Here is an 18,570-nt window from a genome sequence, read left to right as displayed (position 1 = left end):
GTGTGTGTTTGTGCACACCCAGGCAGTTGTGTGTTTCGAGAAACAGGAAGATGCTGAGAAACTGAAGAGCTTAAAGAACTTTGACATAAAAGAAGTAACTGTCAGTGTTGTTAATGAAAAGGTAACTTTGTTTTCCCTTGAGAAATATATTAACATCACTGCTCTTCTGTGGCAAAATGATCAGTAATCTGATTAATCCAAAATTATCTTTGTTTACAGGAAATTGCATCCAAGAAAACCACAAAAACTAAACTGGAAACTACAGCAAAAGTCTCGGTTTCCAAAGCGAAAAACATCTCAGCTGAGCAAAAAGCTAAAACTGTAAAAACTGGTGATAAGGCTGAAGAAGCAGCTTCAAGCCTCGAAAAATCTAAGAGTAAATCTACGAAGAGTCCCGAAAAGCAGCCTAACACCAGTGATTTGAAAGGAAAACGTAAACCCAAAGGGTCTCAAACCGGTGCTAAAGAAGCTGTGGTGGCACCTAAAAATACAGCCAATACTATGAAGGCTGTTGAACCAATTAAAGGTGCTGCAGTTGATGGTGAGCCAAAAGTCTTGACTTCCAAAGCAGAAACGGCCTCAACGACGCAGAAATCTAAAACAGCAGGAACTCTGAAAAAAGAAAAAGTGGATCCTTCTAAATCAACAACGTCAGAGGATAAGCCTGATGTAGAGACAAAACACAAGAAACCTGAAACAAAGATTCATGAATCTGCGATGGGGCCTAAAGGTGAAGCACGAAAATCATCAGCTTCTGAAAGGGAGGACCACACAGAAGTTGAAACTTCTACTGACGGCAAAGATAATCAGACGTCACCAACTATATCAAGTGAGAATCAACTACCAACTAGTGCAGCTGAGACCAAGCCAAATACATCGCCACCAAAACCCACTGATCCACCTCAGAAACCACAAACTGTCATCAAAAGTCCAGAAGATTCACTCAAAGCTTCAGAACAGACCGAACAGAGCTCAGATTCTGCTCTACAAGAAGAAACACAACAGCAGACTGCAGGAAAATCACCTGAGATTTCTGTGGAGGCAAAGCAAAGAGTTGAAAGTGTAGAAACGGTTACAAAGGACAAAGGTAAGTGGACAGAAAACACCTTCAAGTGTGGAGTATCTTTGACAGCAGGATGTTGGACGGAATCAAAAGCTAAAGACTGTGCTTCATGACGAGAACAGTTTTCAGATTTTTATTTAAATCAGCTGGGTAATTTGCATCCTATCTAAACTACCACTATTTAACTTAACTACATTTCCTTTATTCTAAGTCTCTGTGACTGCAAAGAAGATCTCAAAGGATCAGCCGGTCGCTCCTACCCACCCAACATTTGAGGAACTGATAGAAAAGCAACTATGTCCAGAAAAAATCCGTAAGAAATCCCCAAAGATCTGTATGAAAGATTTCCCAGTGTGAAGATATTTTCTATTTTATAATTATTTTCTGTTTTTCTTTTGCTCTGCACTTTACAGGTTGTCTCAAGACAGTCAGGCTTCCCCGTAAACAGGTAACATTAAAAAAACACTTAAATTATACCTGTAAGAAAAACATGCTTTGTCAAAGTGGTTAAGTTTTGATCTGAAATAGTTCAGTTTGTTTTAAAAGTTTATAGTTGGGTTATATCTCATTGTCAGGTGACACTCAAGTAGGTGTAAATGTAGAAAAATGTTAAAAATTCAGTAGGTATGTCGCAATAACAGAGATTTACATACACTAATAGAATTACACAAAGCATGGTTACCAATTTAGTACCAAAACAAAATAATTATCGTGTATCTCCAAAAGTTGATTCTGTTCATCTGGACGTAGCGTTTTGTGGGAGAAACGTTTCGTCACTCATCCAAGTGACTTTTTCAGTCTCAGCTAACTGCAGGTTTCCCCAAATCTTATAAACAGTACATTTGCATAATGACTGAAACCAGCCCACTGAAAGAACAATGGGCTGGGAAGTCAGTCCCTTAATTTTAATTATGCAAATTCTCATGACCATTGATCAACAACCACTGATCAAAACTCACTGATCAAAACCCATTGATCAACAACCACTGATCAAAACTCACTGATCAAAACCCATTGATCAATGGTCATGAGTACCATTCACAGAGAGTTGGAGAATGGCTGCAATCACAGCATTGTAAGATGGCGAAAAATTATCTTGTATACTAACACATATTAAAAGTCTGTACACCTCACCCCTGGCGTCGTTGCCCACCTCTCAATTTTAAATACACATAGACATTGAGGGCTAACAGGAGGGGCTATGCGCTTACCTGCTGCATCAACACTACAATGAGCGGGTGGAGGGAGGTTTGGAGTCTTCTCTCACCCCCGTTCTCTGCGACCTGCTGGAGCGGGGGGGCTAGGAGGAGGAATTGGCCGTCCGACTGTGGTCTGGAGTGTGGGGCCTCCCTGCTGCTGTGGAGTCGGGGCGGTCTGCCTCTCCCCACCGCAGGGAAAAGGGTAACACCACCTGGGTCTGGGTGCAGTTCCCCCCCACCAGGGGCAAGGGTACCTAGACCCGGTTTGTAGAGTACGCTTGGGGAGTGTGATCGTGTGTACAACGTCTCTTTATGTCTGTCTCCACGTTGGTTGAGTGTGGAGTAAGTGCATATGAGAGCATGAGGGTGGGAATGGATGTTTGTATCTGTGTGTGCCTGTATGTCTGTGTCTATATGTCAGGTCGGGTATCAGACACCACCTCTCTGGGGACATCTCAGGCGCTCCAAGGTTTGGAGGCTTATCTCCACCCACCACCACTTCCCCTGCCGGTGGCGGACTCCCTCAGACATCGGTGCGTTGGTGGTTCTTTGTGTCCGGGGATGGGCGTCCAGGTACACACCGGCTCACTCCTTGGCGGCCGCTTATCGGGGCCCGGAGCCTGGGGCTCGCTTGGGCCACTCCGGAGGTGGAGTGCCCCCGGCCCCTCGGCCTGGGGATCGGTCACTCAGGCACGGCTGGCTGCCGGCTGAGCTCACGGGCGCATCACTGCAACTCCCCCTGGCTTCTGCTCCGCGGCTGCTGAGTGAGCCCTCATCTGGGACTCTCCTCAGCTCTTTCTGGGACAGTGGCGCGGCTGCCCCTCTGTTGGTCTTCCTTGGTCTCTTGTGTTCTGGGGGCCTCTGGATGTCTGGAGTTTTGATCTCCTCCATACCTGCTTCATGCCCTGGAGGACGGGGCAGTGGCCCCCCCACACCCTCTAGCAGATCATTACATGAAGGAACCTTTAAAAAACAAGCGCGTCCATGCTCACAGGTGTACACACGGGTGATCACACCCACAAACTACACCCTTTTTGGCTCCTACCTCAAAGCACACTGTGTTCTGTTGATCTTACGTGCTGCACAATAATGTTTAATATTTAGTATTTACTGTCATATTCCCATATATCATTGTGATGTTGTTTATTCTATTAGTCTTGTTCTCTTCTGCTTGTTTTCTTTTTTCTTTCTCAACAGGTGATCCAGGTGATCGATAGATGCATTTTTTTTTCCTCTCTCAGCTTATTCTGTTGGTTTTTGTTTTTTGCCCTTCTCCCCCGTCCCTCTTCTCAGCTGTTTCTCTTTCCCTCTTTCTTTCTCCCCTTCTTTCCCCCAGTCAAGTCTGTCCCGTATTCAGCAAATGAAAATAAAATAAACAATAAAAGGTGAATCAAATGGACCATTACGGCAAGGCTGGGATGGTCAATTTGGTAAAGTAAATCCGTTGGGCATCTTTCCTCGCCTTTAGACAATAATTCTGATGGCAAAAGAGCCAAACGGGACAGGCAAAAAAAAAAAAAAGTCTGTTATTAAAAAGCTAATTTGGAATGTTCAAATTATATGCACAATCATCCAGGACATGGTGGTTTTGAGTGCTTAAAAAAATAGGGGTTTAAGTAGGGGGCTTGAATACCTCAGCAAGTTGTTTTAAAACTAAAGAACCTTTTAAGAAGCATAAGAGATGAAAGTTCCTCACAAATTAATAGAAGCCCAGCTTTTCTTTTTAAGCAGTCTACTATCAAATCAAATCAAATCACTTTTATTGTCACATCACATTTGCAGGCACACTGGCACAGCACATGCGAGTGAAATTCTTGTGTGCGAGCCCCACAAGCAACAGAGATGTGCAAACACAACAACACAAACGAGCAAAATACAAGAATGGCCAACCTGAAACTAATAAATATATGTACAATATATAATAGTGTATGCATTTCTGGATGTGTATACTAAATATTTTACTACAGAAACAGTTTTTCCTTCCTGAGTTTGAAAAGCGCAATAGTGCTGTTTACACATTTCCTTTTGTGAATCAGTTATCACTCTTTAAGGATCCACCTTAAATGAATGAAAAGTACTTTCATAGCTGACTCTTACTGCCTTTTTTTTTATCAGTGAGTCAAGGTTGAGCTGTACTGTGTAAAAGAAAAAAAAAAGAAAGAAGTCAAACCAAAATCAGCATCAGAAACATTTTGTACTCAGTATTTTATTCTGATGTACCTCATTGTGTTCATAGTTGTAGACAGTGCTCAAAGTGAGGCACTGTTTCTAACTGAATGTTTTGCCTTTTTGAGATTTCTGTCCGGAATTTCTTCAATTGTAAACTAATCTAAAACTCTGACTTTATTCTTTTCTTTTGCACAGATTGTTTCGCTTAATTACAAGGTGCTGTTAATAAGCAACCTGCCTAAGTATCGTGATGGCTGTTATGAAGAGGAGGACATCGCCGATCTGCTCACTCCACACAGATTTGAATATTACGACGATACGATCTACGTTATACCACAGGCGCGCATGGTAAGCACCAGGCCATGGATTTGCATTGGGCTGGATTATTACCTTCATTTTAATGGGATTCTAAATGTCTTTTCTAAGACGACCTAACTAACATTTAGTTATTACGTATTTTGTGAGCGCAGTGTGTCAGTGTTTGTTTTTCCTTCAGGCTTTTGCCCTCATGCCGACAGCAGTGGCAGCCAAAAACATCGTGCTAGCATCAGAAAATGATCGTAAATTTTTTCTCAATGGGTCTAAACTTCGACTGCAGGTTGTGAAGTACAAGAATTTAATGACCCCGGTGGTGAGCACTGTGTTTAGACAATACACTTTACTGTTGTGAGATATGTTATTAAAAATAATTGAAAATATCTGTTTCTGCTTGTTGATGGAAACAGTATCCTTAAAAGCAAGCTGATGTTTTTAAATGTTCAATCTATTTAAAATGTGGTTGTAAGTAAAAAAAAAAAAAAATGTAATATTTTGTAGAGGCTATAAGTAATAAAAAATACTCTTTGAACTGAAATCTATTTAACAGAATCCAACATTTATTTGATGTAATGACTTTTAACTATTTGTTTTTCTTTCAGCTTGAGTTTTATACATATCTGATGTATCGGCTGTGTTATGTTAAGAAGGTAACACGCACACATATCTCAGAAACACAGACTACACTAGAATACCTTATAAAGTATAGAGTATAAAGTTATAACTGGCAGCACTCACATCCAAGTCAAAACACCTTGAAAAATATGAGCATATATTAACACATGGCTAGGAAAGGTTTGGATAACTTTTTTCCTGCAATAAGTTAAATCCTCATTCAAAACTGCATTTTGTATTTTAAAAAAAATGTGGTTTTTTTGTGTGTGTGTGTGTTTTTTTTTTTTAATTTAATTTGAAACATGCAAAAAACTAAGAACCCAGGAAAGGGCCAAAAGTGGTTTTCTGTGTACACAGCTAAGTTTAAATATTTTCTCAAACAATGTTATCAACAAAAGCAAGAGCTGCAATTATAAATTGTTTGGATAATGAAGATAGCTGCCAGGGTGCATACTGTTGTGTGACTATATGTGCAAACTTATGACCTTAATCTTGGAACTGTAGTTTAAGAAAGCATGAAATATTGTTAAACTAAATACTGTTTCTGGTTTGTTTTAATGTTCACCAGGGTTTCTCGAATCAGGAAGTGACAGATATTGGAGCACGGACAATCTACATCAGGAACATCTCACCAGGCGAGTCCCGGGATCTCAGAGAAGCTTTGGGAAAAATCGGTATTGTAAGAAACTACCTGCCTCTTCTCAACAAGGTATAAACACACTTATAAGCAGCAACAAGTGCATGTTTTAAAAGTCTGTGAAAGGCTGTATGAGCTACACTCAACAAAAATATAAACGCAACACCTTTGTTTTTGCTCCCATTCCCCATGGGATGGACGTAGAGACCTAAAATTCATTCCAGATACACAATATAACCATCCCTCCCAAACAGTGGTCACAAATCAGTCCAAATGTGTGGTAGTGGGCACATCTGCTATATTGAGATAATCCATCCTACCTCACAGGTGTGCCACATCAGGATGCTGATCTGACATCATGAGTAGTGCACAGGTGTACCTCAGACTGCCCACAACAAAAGGCCACCCTGGAATGTGCAGTTTTGTCTCACAGCAAAATGCCACAGATGCCACAAGTAATGAGGGAGCGTGCAATTGGCATGCTGACAGCAGGAATGTCAACCAGATCTGTCGCCCGTGCATTGAATGTTCATTTCTCAACCATAAGCCGTCTCCACAGGCGTTTCAGAGAATATGGCAGCGCATCCAACCGGCCTCACAACCGCAGACCTCGTGTAACCACACCAGCCCAGGACCTCCACATCCAGCAGGTTCACCTCCAAGATCGTCTGAGACCAGCCACCCAGACAGCTGCTGGAACAATTGGTTTGCACAACCAAACAATTTCTGCACAAACTGTCAGAAACCGTCTCAGGGACGCTCAACTGCATGCCCGTCGTCCTCATCGGGGTCTTGACCTGACTCCAGCTCGTCACCGTAACAGACTTGTGTGGGCAAATGCTCACATTCGATGGCATCTGGCACGTTGGAGAGGTGTGCGCTTCACGGATGAATCATGGTTCACATTGTTCAGGGCAGATGGCAGCTGAGAATGTCCCAGTTCTTGCATGGCCAGCATACTCACCGGACATGTCACCCATTGAGCATGTTCGGGATGTGCTTGACCGGCGTATACGACAGCGTGTACCAGTTCCCACGAATATCCAACAACCTCGCACAGCCATTGAAGTGGAGTGGACCAACATTCCACAGGCCACAATTGACAATCTGATAGACTCCATGCGACGATGTGTTGCACTGCATGAGGCAAATGGTGGTCACACCAGATACTGACCGGTTCTGGGTCCCCAGACCCCCAATAGCGCAAAAAACTGCACATTCCAGGGTGGCCTTTTGTTGTGGGCAGTCTGAGGTACACCTGTGCACTACTCATGATGTCAGATCAGCATCCTGATGTGGCATACCTGTGAGGTGGGATGGATTATCTCAATATAGCAGATGTGCCCACTACCACACATTTGGACTGATTTGTGACCACTGTTTGGGAGGGATGGTTATATTGTGTATCTGGAATGAATTTTAGGTCTCTACGTCCATCCCATGGGGAATGGGAGCAGTAACAAAGGTGTTGCGTTTATATTTTTGTTCAGTGTATGTGTTTATGTAAGTGCATTCTTAACTATCCCCCCAAAATTGACAGACACATTAAAACAAGATAATGTGACTGGTTTTGGATGCTACTTATCTTGATGAAAGCACAACTGCAAAACTATAAAGATAGTAAAGAGAGACTGCAGGTAATCTGTTCGCTGTAGCACATGATTCTTCATATGCTCATGCGCACTAGTGTTCATCACATTAGAGCATTAGTGCAGGGGTCACGTTGAGCACGGCTCCAGTGCTTCATTGATCCAGGATTTCTGACTTTTGAATCCAGTGAACTCCACAATAAAGCTGTGCTTAGCTCACTGTTTCCATGTGTTCCATTTTCTACCATTTAGAATGTGAAATTAAAATGTTTAGAGTAAATTTTATCTTTCTTGTGTTTCAGGTGTTAATTGAATTTGAGTCTGTGTGTGATGCTGATCGCCTTGGTGTTTGGTACAGCCTTCTAAAACGGGCCACTGGCCACAAATTGTCAAGGGTGGAAATACCACACAGTGGATTTACATCACTGCGTAAGTGTGTTTTGAATGGGGTTTTAAATAAATGTGATTTAAACGGGGAAAAAAAGGTGAAGTTGATGGAAGGTCATCTGGTAATACACTGAATATGGTGGGTTGTTTTTTGGCTGTAAATCGTGTCTGGTAAGGGTAGCTGCTTTTGTCCTGCTGGCCTTCCTGTACTGTGGGATTGCTTTGGAGATCTACGTGGTCTTCTACAAGGCAAGCTTAAGAGTTATACTTTTTATACATTGGTCGTATTGTCCAAAGAGACTCTTGTCTTTGGACAATACGGCAAATATTGTCGTCTTAGTGGGTGATGCACAAAAGAAGCAAGTGAATTGAAGATTACAAGGAGTGGCAAAAGCATACTGATACTAGAGACAGATTAAATTCCAACTAATCAGGGGCGCTATAGAGCAAGACATGGTGTAACACACAACTTAGTAGAGCTGCAGAATTCTGAAAAATTCTCTTATAAATGTCACATTCCACTTTCTGAACTCCTAAAGTTTGCTTAGAGAACAAAATAAGGACTTATTGGGCCAAACCACAGACTACTGTGGGACTTTCTGGTGGAAAGAAGACACCTCGCGGCCTGCAAGAACCACGCGCCAACGTGATACAGATGAATCGAACAAAGTCTCATCCGACCTAACTGAAACGGCAGGCATGACTGCTGAAGAACTGAAAGCCAACACTAAACCCCCTGCGAGGAGAACTGCCTAAAGTCATAAAAGAGGAACTTAGAGATATTTTCGGAGTTCAGTTTTATCAATACTGAAATACAAGTAGTCAGGTCCGAAATAACTAACACTGCCAGTAACCCCGGTTATTCTGAAGTTTCCTCAAAAATTTCAACAGTATGATTGAGCTCAGGGCTGTGGCTCCTCACTACCAGATATTGCAAAATCTATTTTGTCTCCAGTGGTGCACCAGCTGCTCCCATCTCCACCATCATGGAAACACATCACATCTATCACACAGAGTCTGGATAATAATCTTTCCTTCACTTTCTGTTTGTGAAACAGTCATGAATATATTTTTCAGTTCTTCCCTGGACTCTGGATAAAGCGAAGTCCGAGAAATGTTGCAACATATGCAAAACTGCTGCTTTATCGTCATCCACAATAAATTATTGCAACACATTCCCTCAACTTTGATTCACTAACACTGTGATTCTCCTTCCCACAAATCCTTTGATGCTCATTTGCCTCGTTATCTCTCTGACCTCTTTTCTGGTCCCTCCAGAAGTCTTTGCTCCATCAGCGGTCAATTCCCTTCTGCTTATCTCTGCCCTAGACACATGAACCAGAGCCATTACTTAAACTCCACTTTTTCAGACTGGCATTTGGTCTAACTCTCTAATCATTTTTTTCCTGATGCCTATGATACCTTGGATATCTGTAAAGGTGCTTAAAGTTAAACTGAAAGTCAGTTAAAAACCTGACACACACACACACACACACACACACACACAAATTAAACAAAACTTATTTTTGCTTGTGCAGCACCAAGATTGCCACACAAAGCTTTGCCAGACAGCGATGTCGCTGTTGACGGGGCAGCTGTCCCAACAGAAGATATTACCATCCCACAACCCAGCACTTCACCATATTGGATCACAATGACAACTAGTCCCTTTGTGTTCCCCACTGTCGCTCCTTGGTTCACAATCCCAGGTGAGAGAAACTAAAATTAACCTCCAGATATAAAGTGTTGACTGTTACTAACTGTGTGTGTTTTACACTTCTAGAGTATTTAACTGTCAGGGAACCTGATGACATTGAGGTGAGTGCATTTTATAAACCAAGGTTTCATGTGTTAAACAGGAATCCTTGAGTAAATACCAAGAGGCGTCCATTTTTCCAAATACCGACCTCAAAAGCCACATTTCTCTTTTTCTGCTAAACTTGGTTTCATTTTGTCTTCTCTATGTGGTCAGTTATAGTAATATATTTTTTTTAAAAGTGCTGCAAAGTTTCTCTTCACATAAACTTTGGTTCTTGAACCTTGTGTCTTGTAGAAAGCCCAATCTCAAGGTTCTACGTTCTCCACGATCATGTTGACTGGTTTGCCAGAAGGAAACTACAGACAGGAGGATGTCACCAAGCTGGTGTGGCGTTACTTCCCTGATCAGACTGTTCAGACTCTGTACTACAACATAATTGTTTTATCACTGCAGAGGAGGGTGAGGAGTAGACCCAGCAGGCTGATACAGAGAAATTTGCATTTGCAAATTTAATTCAATTTAATGATTAATATTGAATGTTTCCTCTGCGTCATTTTTTCCCCTTTCTTCCTCTCCAGGCCTTTGTGTTTTTTAACAGCTGGGATGCGTGCTGCGATTTCGCCAGAGATTACCTCAAAGATCCAGTTACAGTTGGAGAGTGGAGACTAGGAATCCACATTGTTTTAAAAGACATGCATCCTGGTTCAAGTGAGGTATGAAAATGGAGCAATCGGGGGCTGTTAAATCAGGGGCATGCTCCTGTTTCACTCAAACTATTCAGGTGCCAATCAAAAAAGATTTCTCCTCTAAGGAGTGAGCACAGCATCATCCTTCACTAGGGAATTGCCCAATTTAGTAGAAATGAAAAACAGGGAACATATGCATGAATTTCAAATCAAGTATTTATTATTATTTTGTCTGTATTTGTTCCTTCCTTTTTGCGACAGCAGCACAAAAGCTGCATGAACTTTATCCACTTTTCTGTTCATAGATGACAGCCCACGTCATTCCGCCACCACTTTAAAGTTTCCACAGAGCTTCTTGTGAAGTCAGTCCTGTGTAAACGTTAAAGACCCAGACATAGGTTATGGAGTGTTTCACTGACTATTAAGCAATGCCCTCACTTATTTATTTATTTTTTTCTAAGCTTTATTTTCATTTTTAAATTAGAAACGAACAAAAAAAACAAACAGACACACAAAGCAAGAAAGAAAAAAAACAAAACAAAAAACAAACAAACAGAAAACTCACAACTATGGGACAGAGCAAGTATCATCAAATAACCACAGCATGGCAGGCCATTGTGACCACAAAAGCACTCCCAGGTGCACACTCTTGTATCTATGCCTTTCAGGGATAACCTCAAACATCTGAAAAACCAAACACAGAAAATACAGGAATAGTAATAATAATAATAATAATAATAATGACAATATTGGTAAATACAGAAATTTAAAACAAACACACAAACAAACAAAGAACAAAGAATTCAAAAAAAAAAAATTGAGCAAAACAGAAAACACATCATGTGAACCCCTCCCACCATCCCCCCACCCCTTTACCCCTGTATGGCTCTCAACCTCATCACATTCGTGTATCCAGACAGCCCATATTTACACCTATCTATAGAAACTCTCATACACAGGAATGAACATCCCACAAGATAAAACTACAGCATTCAGGAAATCAAGTCAGAAGGGCCTAACCGGGGATCAACTCAAGGCAGACCCAGGGGGATTTGCATCATCTCTATGATCTGTTAGGTCCAAAGACGGTAGTACTGACAGGAAGGGGCCCCAAACTTTTTCGAAGGTTCCATATTTCCCTTTTACACTATGCAATATCTTCTCAGGTGTGCAGTAGGACGCTAGCTCATTAATCCAGTGTCTCAGTGTTGGAGAGTTTTCAGATTTCCAATGTAGCAGAATACATTTTTTCACTGCAGTACTCGCAAGTAAAATAAAATATTTCTTGTGATAATTCACATTTATAGAACCTGTGTCACCTAAAATCCATAGTTTTGGGTCCAGTTCGATTTGGATCCCCATTACCATTGAGATTATTTCAATCGCCCGTCTCCAGAACTCTTCTATCACTGGGCAATTCCACAGCATGTGGAGGAGGTCACCATCTGTCACCTTACATCTCAAACATTTGGGGGAGTAATTAATATCAATTTTATGTAACCTATAAGGGGTATAATATATCCTATGAAATATATTAAATTGCATTTGCCTGTGATTTGTAGAAATTAACATGGTCTGTGCCTGTTCCAATAAATGGTGCCATTCTACCTCTTCATAGACATAGCCCAGGTCTGTCTCCCATTTTCTTTTTAAAGATGCTTTATTATAGTCAGGTAACTTTTCATTGATAATAGTGTATATAGAAGATGCTATTCCTTTTATTGACTTCCATGGTTTGGTGCAAAGATGCGTTTCAAGAGGAGTTTCTTTGGGAATCTCGGGGAATAATCCTGGTAAATGGCCTGCATTTGTATAGTGCTTTTCTAGTCCATAGGACCCCAAAGCGCTTTACACTACATTCAGTCATCCACCCATTCACACACACATTCACACACTGCGATAGCGATAGCAAGCTACATTGTAGCCACAGCTGCCTTGGGGCGTACTGACAGAGGCGAGGCTGCCGGACACAGGCACCACCGGGCCCTCTGACCACCACCAGTAGGCAAACATGGGGTTAGTATCTTGCCCAAGAATATTTGGCATGCAGCCAGGATGCAGCCTGGGATCGAACCACCGACCTTCTGATTAGTGGCTGACCTGCTCTGCCACCTGAGCTACAGCCACCCACTTTGGATTTCTCTTTGACCCAATCTCTTATTTGTAGGAATTTGAAGAAATTTTGTCCTGGAAGTTTGAATTTTTCCTTTAGTTGTTGAAAGTCAATAAATGTATCATTATTGTATAAATCGGCAACAGTTCGAATATTTCTGTCCTTCCATCCCCGCAATATTGGGTCAGCAATATGATGAGAGAGATCAGGGTTGCCCCATAAGGGTGTCCTTCTAAGAAAAGAGATATTTACTTTCAGAAGTGAGTGGGATTCCTGCCAGGCACAGAAGGTGTTTAATATTATCAAATTGTTTGTGAGCTTGGATAGACATTTTTTTTGTACCTAATAATGGAACATCTTTTAATGGTATGGGGTTCACCTCATGTTGTTCTATTGGAACCCATCGAACCTCACTCCTCTCTGCATGTAGCCAGATCCAAATTGATCGGTACTGGGAGGCAAGATAATAGTTCCTAACGTTTGGTAAATTAAGTCCTCCCCTTGAATATGAGGCCTGTAGTGAGGAGAGTTTGACTCTTGGATTTTTCTTTTGCCATATGAAAGAAGTTATGAGTTTGTTAAGCTCTTTGAAGAAACTTTTAGGAACATTTGTAGGGAGACATTGAAATAAGTAGATAAACTTAGGCAAAATGTTCATTTTAACAACATTAATTCTCCCTATAAGAGATAATGGAAAATCCATCCATCTCTGAATATTAAGTTTGGTTTGCTCCAACAGTTTGATATGATTTAATTTGAATATTTGATCCTCGGATTTACCAATTTGTATACCCAAATACGTAAATCCATTATTACACCACTGTAATGGGTCAGTAAGAGCTGTAATACAGCTATCTTGTATATTTAATGACATAATCTCACTTTTGGTATAGTTTAACTTGTATCCTGAGGCTGCACTATATTCTTTAAGACACTTCATTAAAGAGGGAATTGATTTAAGAGGGTCCGTTATATACAGTAGGAGGTCATCTGCGTATAGAGAAAGTTTATGTTCACTTGTGCCGAATTTGATTCCAGATATGGAGGCATTAGTACGGATGGCAACTGCTAGTGGTTCGATCGCAATCGCAAAGAGCAAGGGGGAACTTGGACAACCTTGTCTGCAACCTCCAGTTAAAGAGAAAGTGCCAGAAAGCACATTATTTGTTATGATATTGGCTCTGGGGGCATTAAAAAGTGTCCTAACATAGCGGGTGAACTTTTCTTCGAAGCCCATGGCTTCCATTGCCTGAAATAGAAAGTTTGGCTCAATCCTGTCAAATGCTTTATTAGCGTCCATGGAGATTATTAGCAGTGGGTTTTGGTTTTTTTGAGCAGTATTCAGTATATGGAGCAAACGCCGCACATTATCTGCTCCATGTCTGTTTTTAATGAAGCCTGTTTGGTCGGCATTTATTATCTTAGGCATAATGTCCTCCAATCTAAGTGCAATTATTTTAGATAATATTTTATAATCTGCATTTAAAAGCCTGAGGGGTCTGTAAGAGTCACATCTCTGTTTGTCCTTGCCTGGTTTTGGCAATAATGTGATTGTTGCAATTTCCAATGATTCTGGTAATTTATTATTTTCTAAAGCTTCTTTAATCATATTTGTAAGTGGTGTCAATAATTTATTAGAAAAAGCCTTATATTAATCAACTGGAAATCCATCTGGTCCAGGGGTCTTATTATTTTGTAAACACTTGAGGGCTCGAAGAACCTCCATCTCAGATATATCTGCATCAAGCAGTTCTTTGTCCTCATTATGTAATTTAGGAAGGGTTATTCCATCTATAAATCTTTTTGCAGCAGTACTGTCGACCCCTTGCTCAGATTTATACAGATCTTCATAGAACCGTTTAAACTCTTACACTTTGCGACATATTGGTAGCCCAGGAAAGTTTAATGGGATTATGGTCTGAAAAAGTAGCTGCTAAGTAGGAGCAATCTATCACTGTTGCCATCATATTTTGTGGTACAAGAAACATATAAATTCTAGAGTATGTATTATGTACTGGTGAAAAAAAGGAGAAGTCCCTCTGGCCTGGATGGAGGTTTCGCCACAAATCAATTATACCTATATCCTTCATACCTTGGTTCAGTGCTGTTGCTGCCTTGGATAGTGAAGCTGTTTTGGGTGAGGACCGATCCAAAGAGGGGTTTAGGACCAAATTAAAGTCTCCACCCACAATATACTGGCCCTCAATTGTAGCCACTTTCATTATTAAGTTGTTAAAGAATAAAGGGTCGTCGTAGTTGGGCCCATATATATTTACCAAAGTTATCTTATTTCTATTTATTTCACAATCTACAAGTAAGAATCTGCCATTTTTGTCCTTTTCAACTGAATTTAGTTGAAAGTTCAGGTGTTTATTAATAAGCAGGGTAACGCCTCTTGCTTTGGAAGTATATGATGAGTAAAAAACATTGCCTACCCAATCTCTTCGTAATTTTAAATGTTCAGCGTCTGTGAGGTGGCTCTCCTGGATAAAAGCGACATCTACACTCTGCCTCTTTAAGTATGTCAGCCCTCACTTATTTTGAAACTTCAGTTGCTGCTAACCTTCTAGCTTCAGCGTTTCCCATCTCAAGTTTCCTTGCGGGCTAGCTATTCAGGCCCTTTGTGAGAACTCTCTCCACAGCTACATGTTAAGAGGAATTGAGGTCTGACGACTGTTGCGGAAAGTCACTGAGACTTAAAAAGCATCAAATAGTTCCTGCAAAACTTCAGTTATATGTTGTGTCGTTACTGTCCTGAAGTATGAATCCTTTGCCACAAAGATGCAAACCAGGATCGAGTTACTTCTCACTTACAGTGGAGTCCAATATTTATCTTATTAAATGGGGTCAATAGAACATTAAAAACACTCTAACCAGGAGGAGAGTTATTCAATAGTTATTTTACAAACAGAGGATAAGTAATTGATGTGAGCCGCTTTCATCTTCTACTCTTTTCACAGGAGAGCATGTACAGAAGCATGATGAAATGGAGCAGCACTGTAAGTCAGCAGTCACATAAATCTGTCCTGTAAAAGCAGCAGGCTCGGGTCTCCCTGATCTTAACACTGGTTGTTTTTCAGCATGTTCCACAGTCTGAGTCTCTGGAGGACCGGCTGCTGATTGTGGAGGTCTCCAAGGTGAATGTGGACCTTCTCGTGAAGATCATGAAAGTGGTGGCTCCCATTGCTGCTTTTGTCAGATTTTTGCCGCTTGCCAACAGGGTACGATTTCATAAACACCTGCAAATTTTTCACGTTTTACATCTGCAAGGCTTGTTATGGTGTCTGCTGCTCTTAAAATGCAGCTTTTTCTGAAAAGTCTTCAGAAGGTATTAAGTCTTAAATTTCACCCGCAAAGCTGGTACAGTTTGGTTCAATTTAAACTGCTTAATAAAATTAAGGGAACACTTGATCAATGTTCCCTCTAAGCTGCGCGCGTGCGCAATTGCGCACTTCTGGCACAGTCTCTGCGCACAGAACATCTGTGTTGAGCACAAAAAAAAAAAAAATCGAACCTGAATTGAAATTAAATTAAAGCTTTAACAATTCTGTTTTGCAGTGTTAGTCAGTAAGTGACTGGCTGCCACCTTATCCCATAGTCCAGCCAATAATGCGATTCACATTCGTATATACGCAGCTAATCAACGTCGCTGACAGGCTATGACAGCGTCCTTATGTGCCAACACCGGTGTTTTAGCTAGCAAAGCGGCGTGGCTGATGTGGAGTGAAGCCACGTTAATGACAACGTGTACAACCATTGGAGATGTGAGCAGGACAGACGGAACAATTGATGGAAAACGTGTGGACGTTACACCAGTTTTTAAATTGTGTTGATTGGCCACGTAAAACCAGAGTTATGATAAAAATATGCGATGTTTGGTTTTCTTCCTGAATACTATCATTGTTTATATTTACTGCGGGAAGAAACGGTAAAAACTGCGTTTTATAAGGAAAACGTTTGAAAGCACTCTCTGCCTGTGAGCAAAAACAAAACCAAAAAACCCCACCCTTTCCTATTGGTGGAAAAATGTACCATCTAGACCAATCAAAAAGTGATATAGCAACATGGCATTTAGTTGGTTAGGAAGGGGGATGTTTTGGAGTGGCACAAATAATTTGTGTGGCATCAAATTTGATGCAGAACAGCTGATTGTTCTGTAAATAGTTTGAAATGTTTGTTTAAAAAACGCCTTGGCTGCATTTTTATGTAAAGAGCTGCAAAAAAACTTTGTTTGCATAACTCAGTAACTTTTTTTGAAGAAGTAACTATATAATTAATTGCCCAGCATTGGTCTTTATATACTGTATTTTGCAGTCAGAGAGTTACAGGACTTGCTCCCAGACCACAGACTCATAATACAAGTCAGAGCTTTATAATCTAAAAAAAAAAAGAAAGTTGTGTTTTCAAAATTGGAGTTCAAGTTATTTTTCCTTCCAATAGTGTTAACATACTACACAAGTCATGAACAAGATTTTTTTTCTAATTTTCATTGTAAGTGGGCTAAAGCAGTTAATTAAAAGTAGTCTAAGATAAATGTAAATGCTGTAATTTGATTATTTTAATAAACCATGTAACTTGGATGGATTCGATGCTGGTGTGACCACAGTGCACACGTCTGCTGTTGCTCACAGTGGTCCAAGGGACCGTTCATGGAATTTGTGCGTTCGCTCAGACACATGAAAAATTAGAGGGAACATTGCACTTCATCATTGCAGAATAACAGTCAGTTAGAATTCAGAGAACTTCAGTTTGGCTTTAGCAGTCCTTCTCCTTGTACAAAGTAGAGGATACCTGCCGAATGGTCATTGCTCTTCTATGGCCCTGTCATGAACCAAGCAGCCAGGAACACACAGGCACAAATGTAATCTTCAAAAAATGGGTTTTATTATACCCCAAAAGGACAAGATGATTACAAAAATTCTAAATTTTTAGTGATCCGAGCTGAAAGAACCGGTTCTCTAAAAAGAGTTGGAAATCCCATCACTACAAACCATTATAACACACCATCTCCTAATATTTTCTCCACACTTTTGAGGCCGCACTGTTAGACACGGCAGATCTTCTTGTGACTGCCATTCAGGAGGAGCTGGACTGCCTATGCAACCTGAGTGAACTGCATGCACAATTCCACCAACAGTGAAAATCAGAAAAAATTCAATCAGGGAAGATAAAGAAAGCAATAAGTGGTTAACACGGAAAATGAAGACATTAAAAAAGTTTAACTGGTGTAACTTTCTTATACTGTGATGATCAAGTGGTTTTTAAACTGTGTTTTTAAGTTTGTCTTATTTTATTCTGTTTCCAGCTTTAAGCAAGACTTTTAACATTGAGAAACTTTTTAAATGAGTCTGAAGGAGACTTTGTTTTTTTAACACTAGTTCAGCAAGTTTTAATATTCAGACAGTCCCTGCGACAGGCAATCTGAATTTCACATGCCTTTGCAAACACTGGTGAAATACACTAAGTTCTCAACCAAGTGATAATCTTATGACCTGTTCAACCTTTCGTCCTGGCCCATCTAGCAGGGAAGATGCCTGCAGTTTGAGGCAGCACTAAGTTATTCTTTTATTGTTTCTTGCTCAGTGGTTTTATTCTTTAATCAAAAACTTTGCAAAAGTATAGAAATATGTTTGCGCTTATTTTCCATTTGCAAGTTTAAAACACCAAGATTTTTTTGTTCTTTTAACAAAAAGTTGTACTATCGTAGAGGGCAGTAAAGAAACTCGCCAGGACCTCTGTCCTGTTACTTTCACAAATTGGGCCTGTAGCGCACCCTTTGAGTACCACTGTGTTGCTCAAATATCCTCAGGAAGAAAACAATTGTACTGTCACTGATGTAATATCTTTCTGTTTTCTCAGATATGCATTGAGATGGCTGAACCTGGTGGATTAACACAGGTGATGGAGAGCAATGTCACCAAGGACTATTTATCTTCTTGGTAAGTGTGTCCCACAATCAGAAGTGAGACAAAGAGGAAATTGATTTTAGATTGTGTGTTTTTTTTCTTTAAAGTGTCTTCATGCTTGTCTGACCTTGT

General features: G+C 40.6%; 1 protein-coding gene across 1 annotated transcript in view; it reads left to right on the top strand.

Moving 5' to 3' along the window:
- LOC101468083 (uncharacterized) overlaps positions 1-18,570 on the top strand; it is an 83,032-nt gene that overhangs the window by 49,017 nt on the left and 15,445 nt on the right. Inside the window, exons 9-24 of the mRNA XM_076881126.1 lie at positions 23-121; positions 220-1,087; positions 1,275-1,376; positions 1,477-1,511; positions 4,627-4,779; positions 4,928-5,062; positions 5,349-5,396; positions 5,930-6,070; positions 7,890-8,016; positions 9,513-9,683; positions 9,758-9,792; positions 10,028-10,192; positions 10,312-10,446; positions 15,493-15,531; positions 15,613-15,753; positions 18,392-18,471. Coding sequence (XP_076737241.1) covers positions 23-121; positions 220-1,087; positions 1,275-1,376; positions 1,477-1,511; positions 4,627-4,779; positions 4,928-5,062; positions 5,349-5,396; positions 5,930-6,070; positions 7,890-8,016; positions 9,513-9,683; positions 9,758-9,792; positions 10,028-10,192; positions 10,312-10,446; positions 15,493-15,531; positions 15,613-15,753; positions 18,392-18,471 — 2,474 coding nt within the window. The remainder of the gene's footprint in view (positions 1-22; positions 122-219; positions 1,088-1,274; positions 1,377-1,476; positions 1,512-4,626; positions 4,780-4,927; positions 5,063-5,348; positions 5,397-5,929; positions 6,071-7,889; positions 8,017-9,512; positions 9,684-9,757; positions 9,793-10,027; positions 10,193-10,311; positions 10,447-15,492; positions 15,532-15,612; positions 15,754-18,391; positions 18,472-18,570) is intronic.

This window comes from Maylandia zebra, linkage group LG3 (assembly GCF_041146795.1).
Source record: "Maylandia zebra isolate NMK-2024a linkage group LG3, Mzebra_GT3a, whole genome shotgun sequence".
Taxonomy (NCBI): Eukaryota; Metazoa; Chordata; class Actinopteri; order Cichliformes; family Cichlidae; genus Maylandia; species Maylandia zebra.
This window is presented reverse-complemented; position numbering and strand designations above follow the sequence as displayed.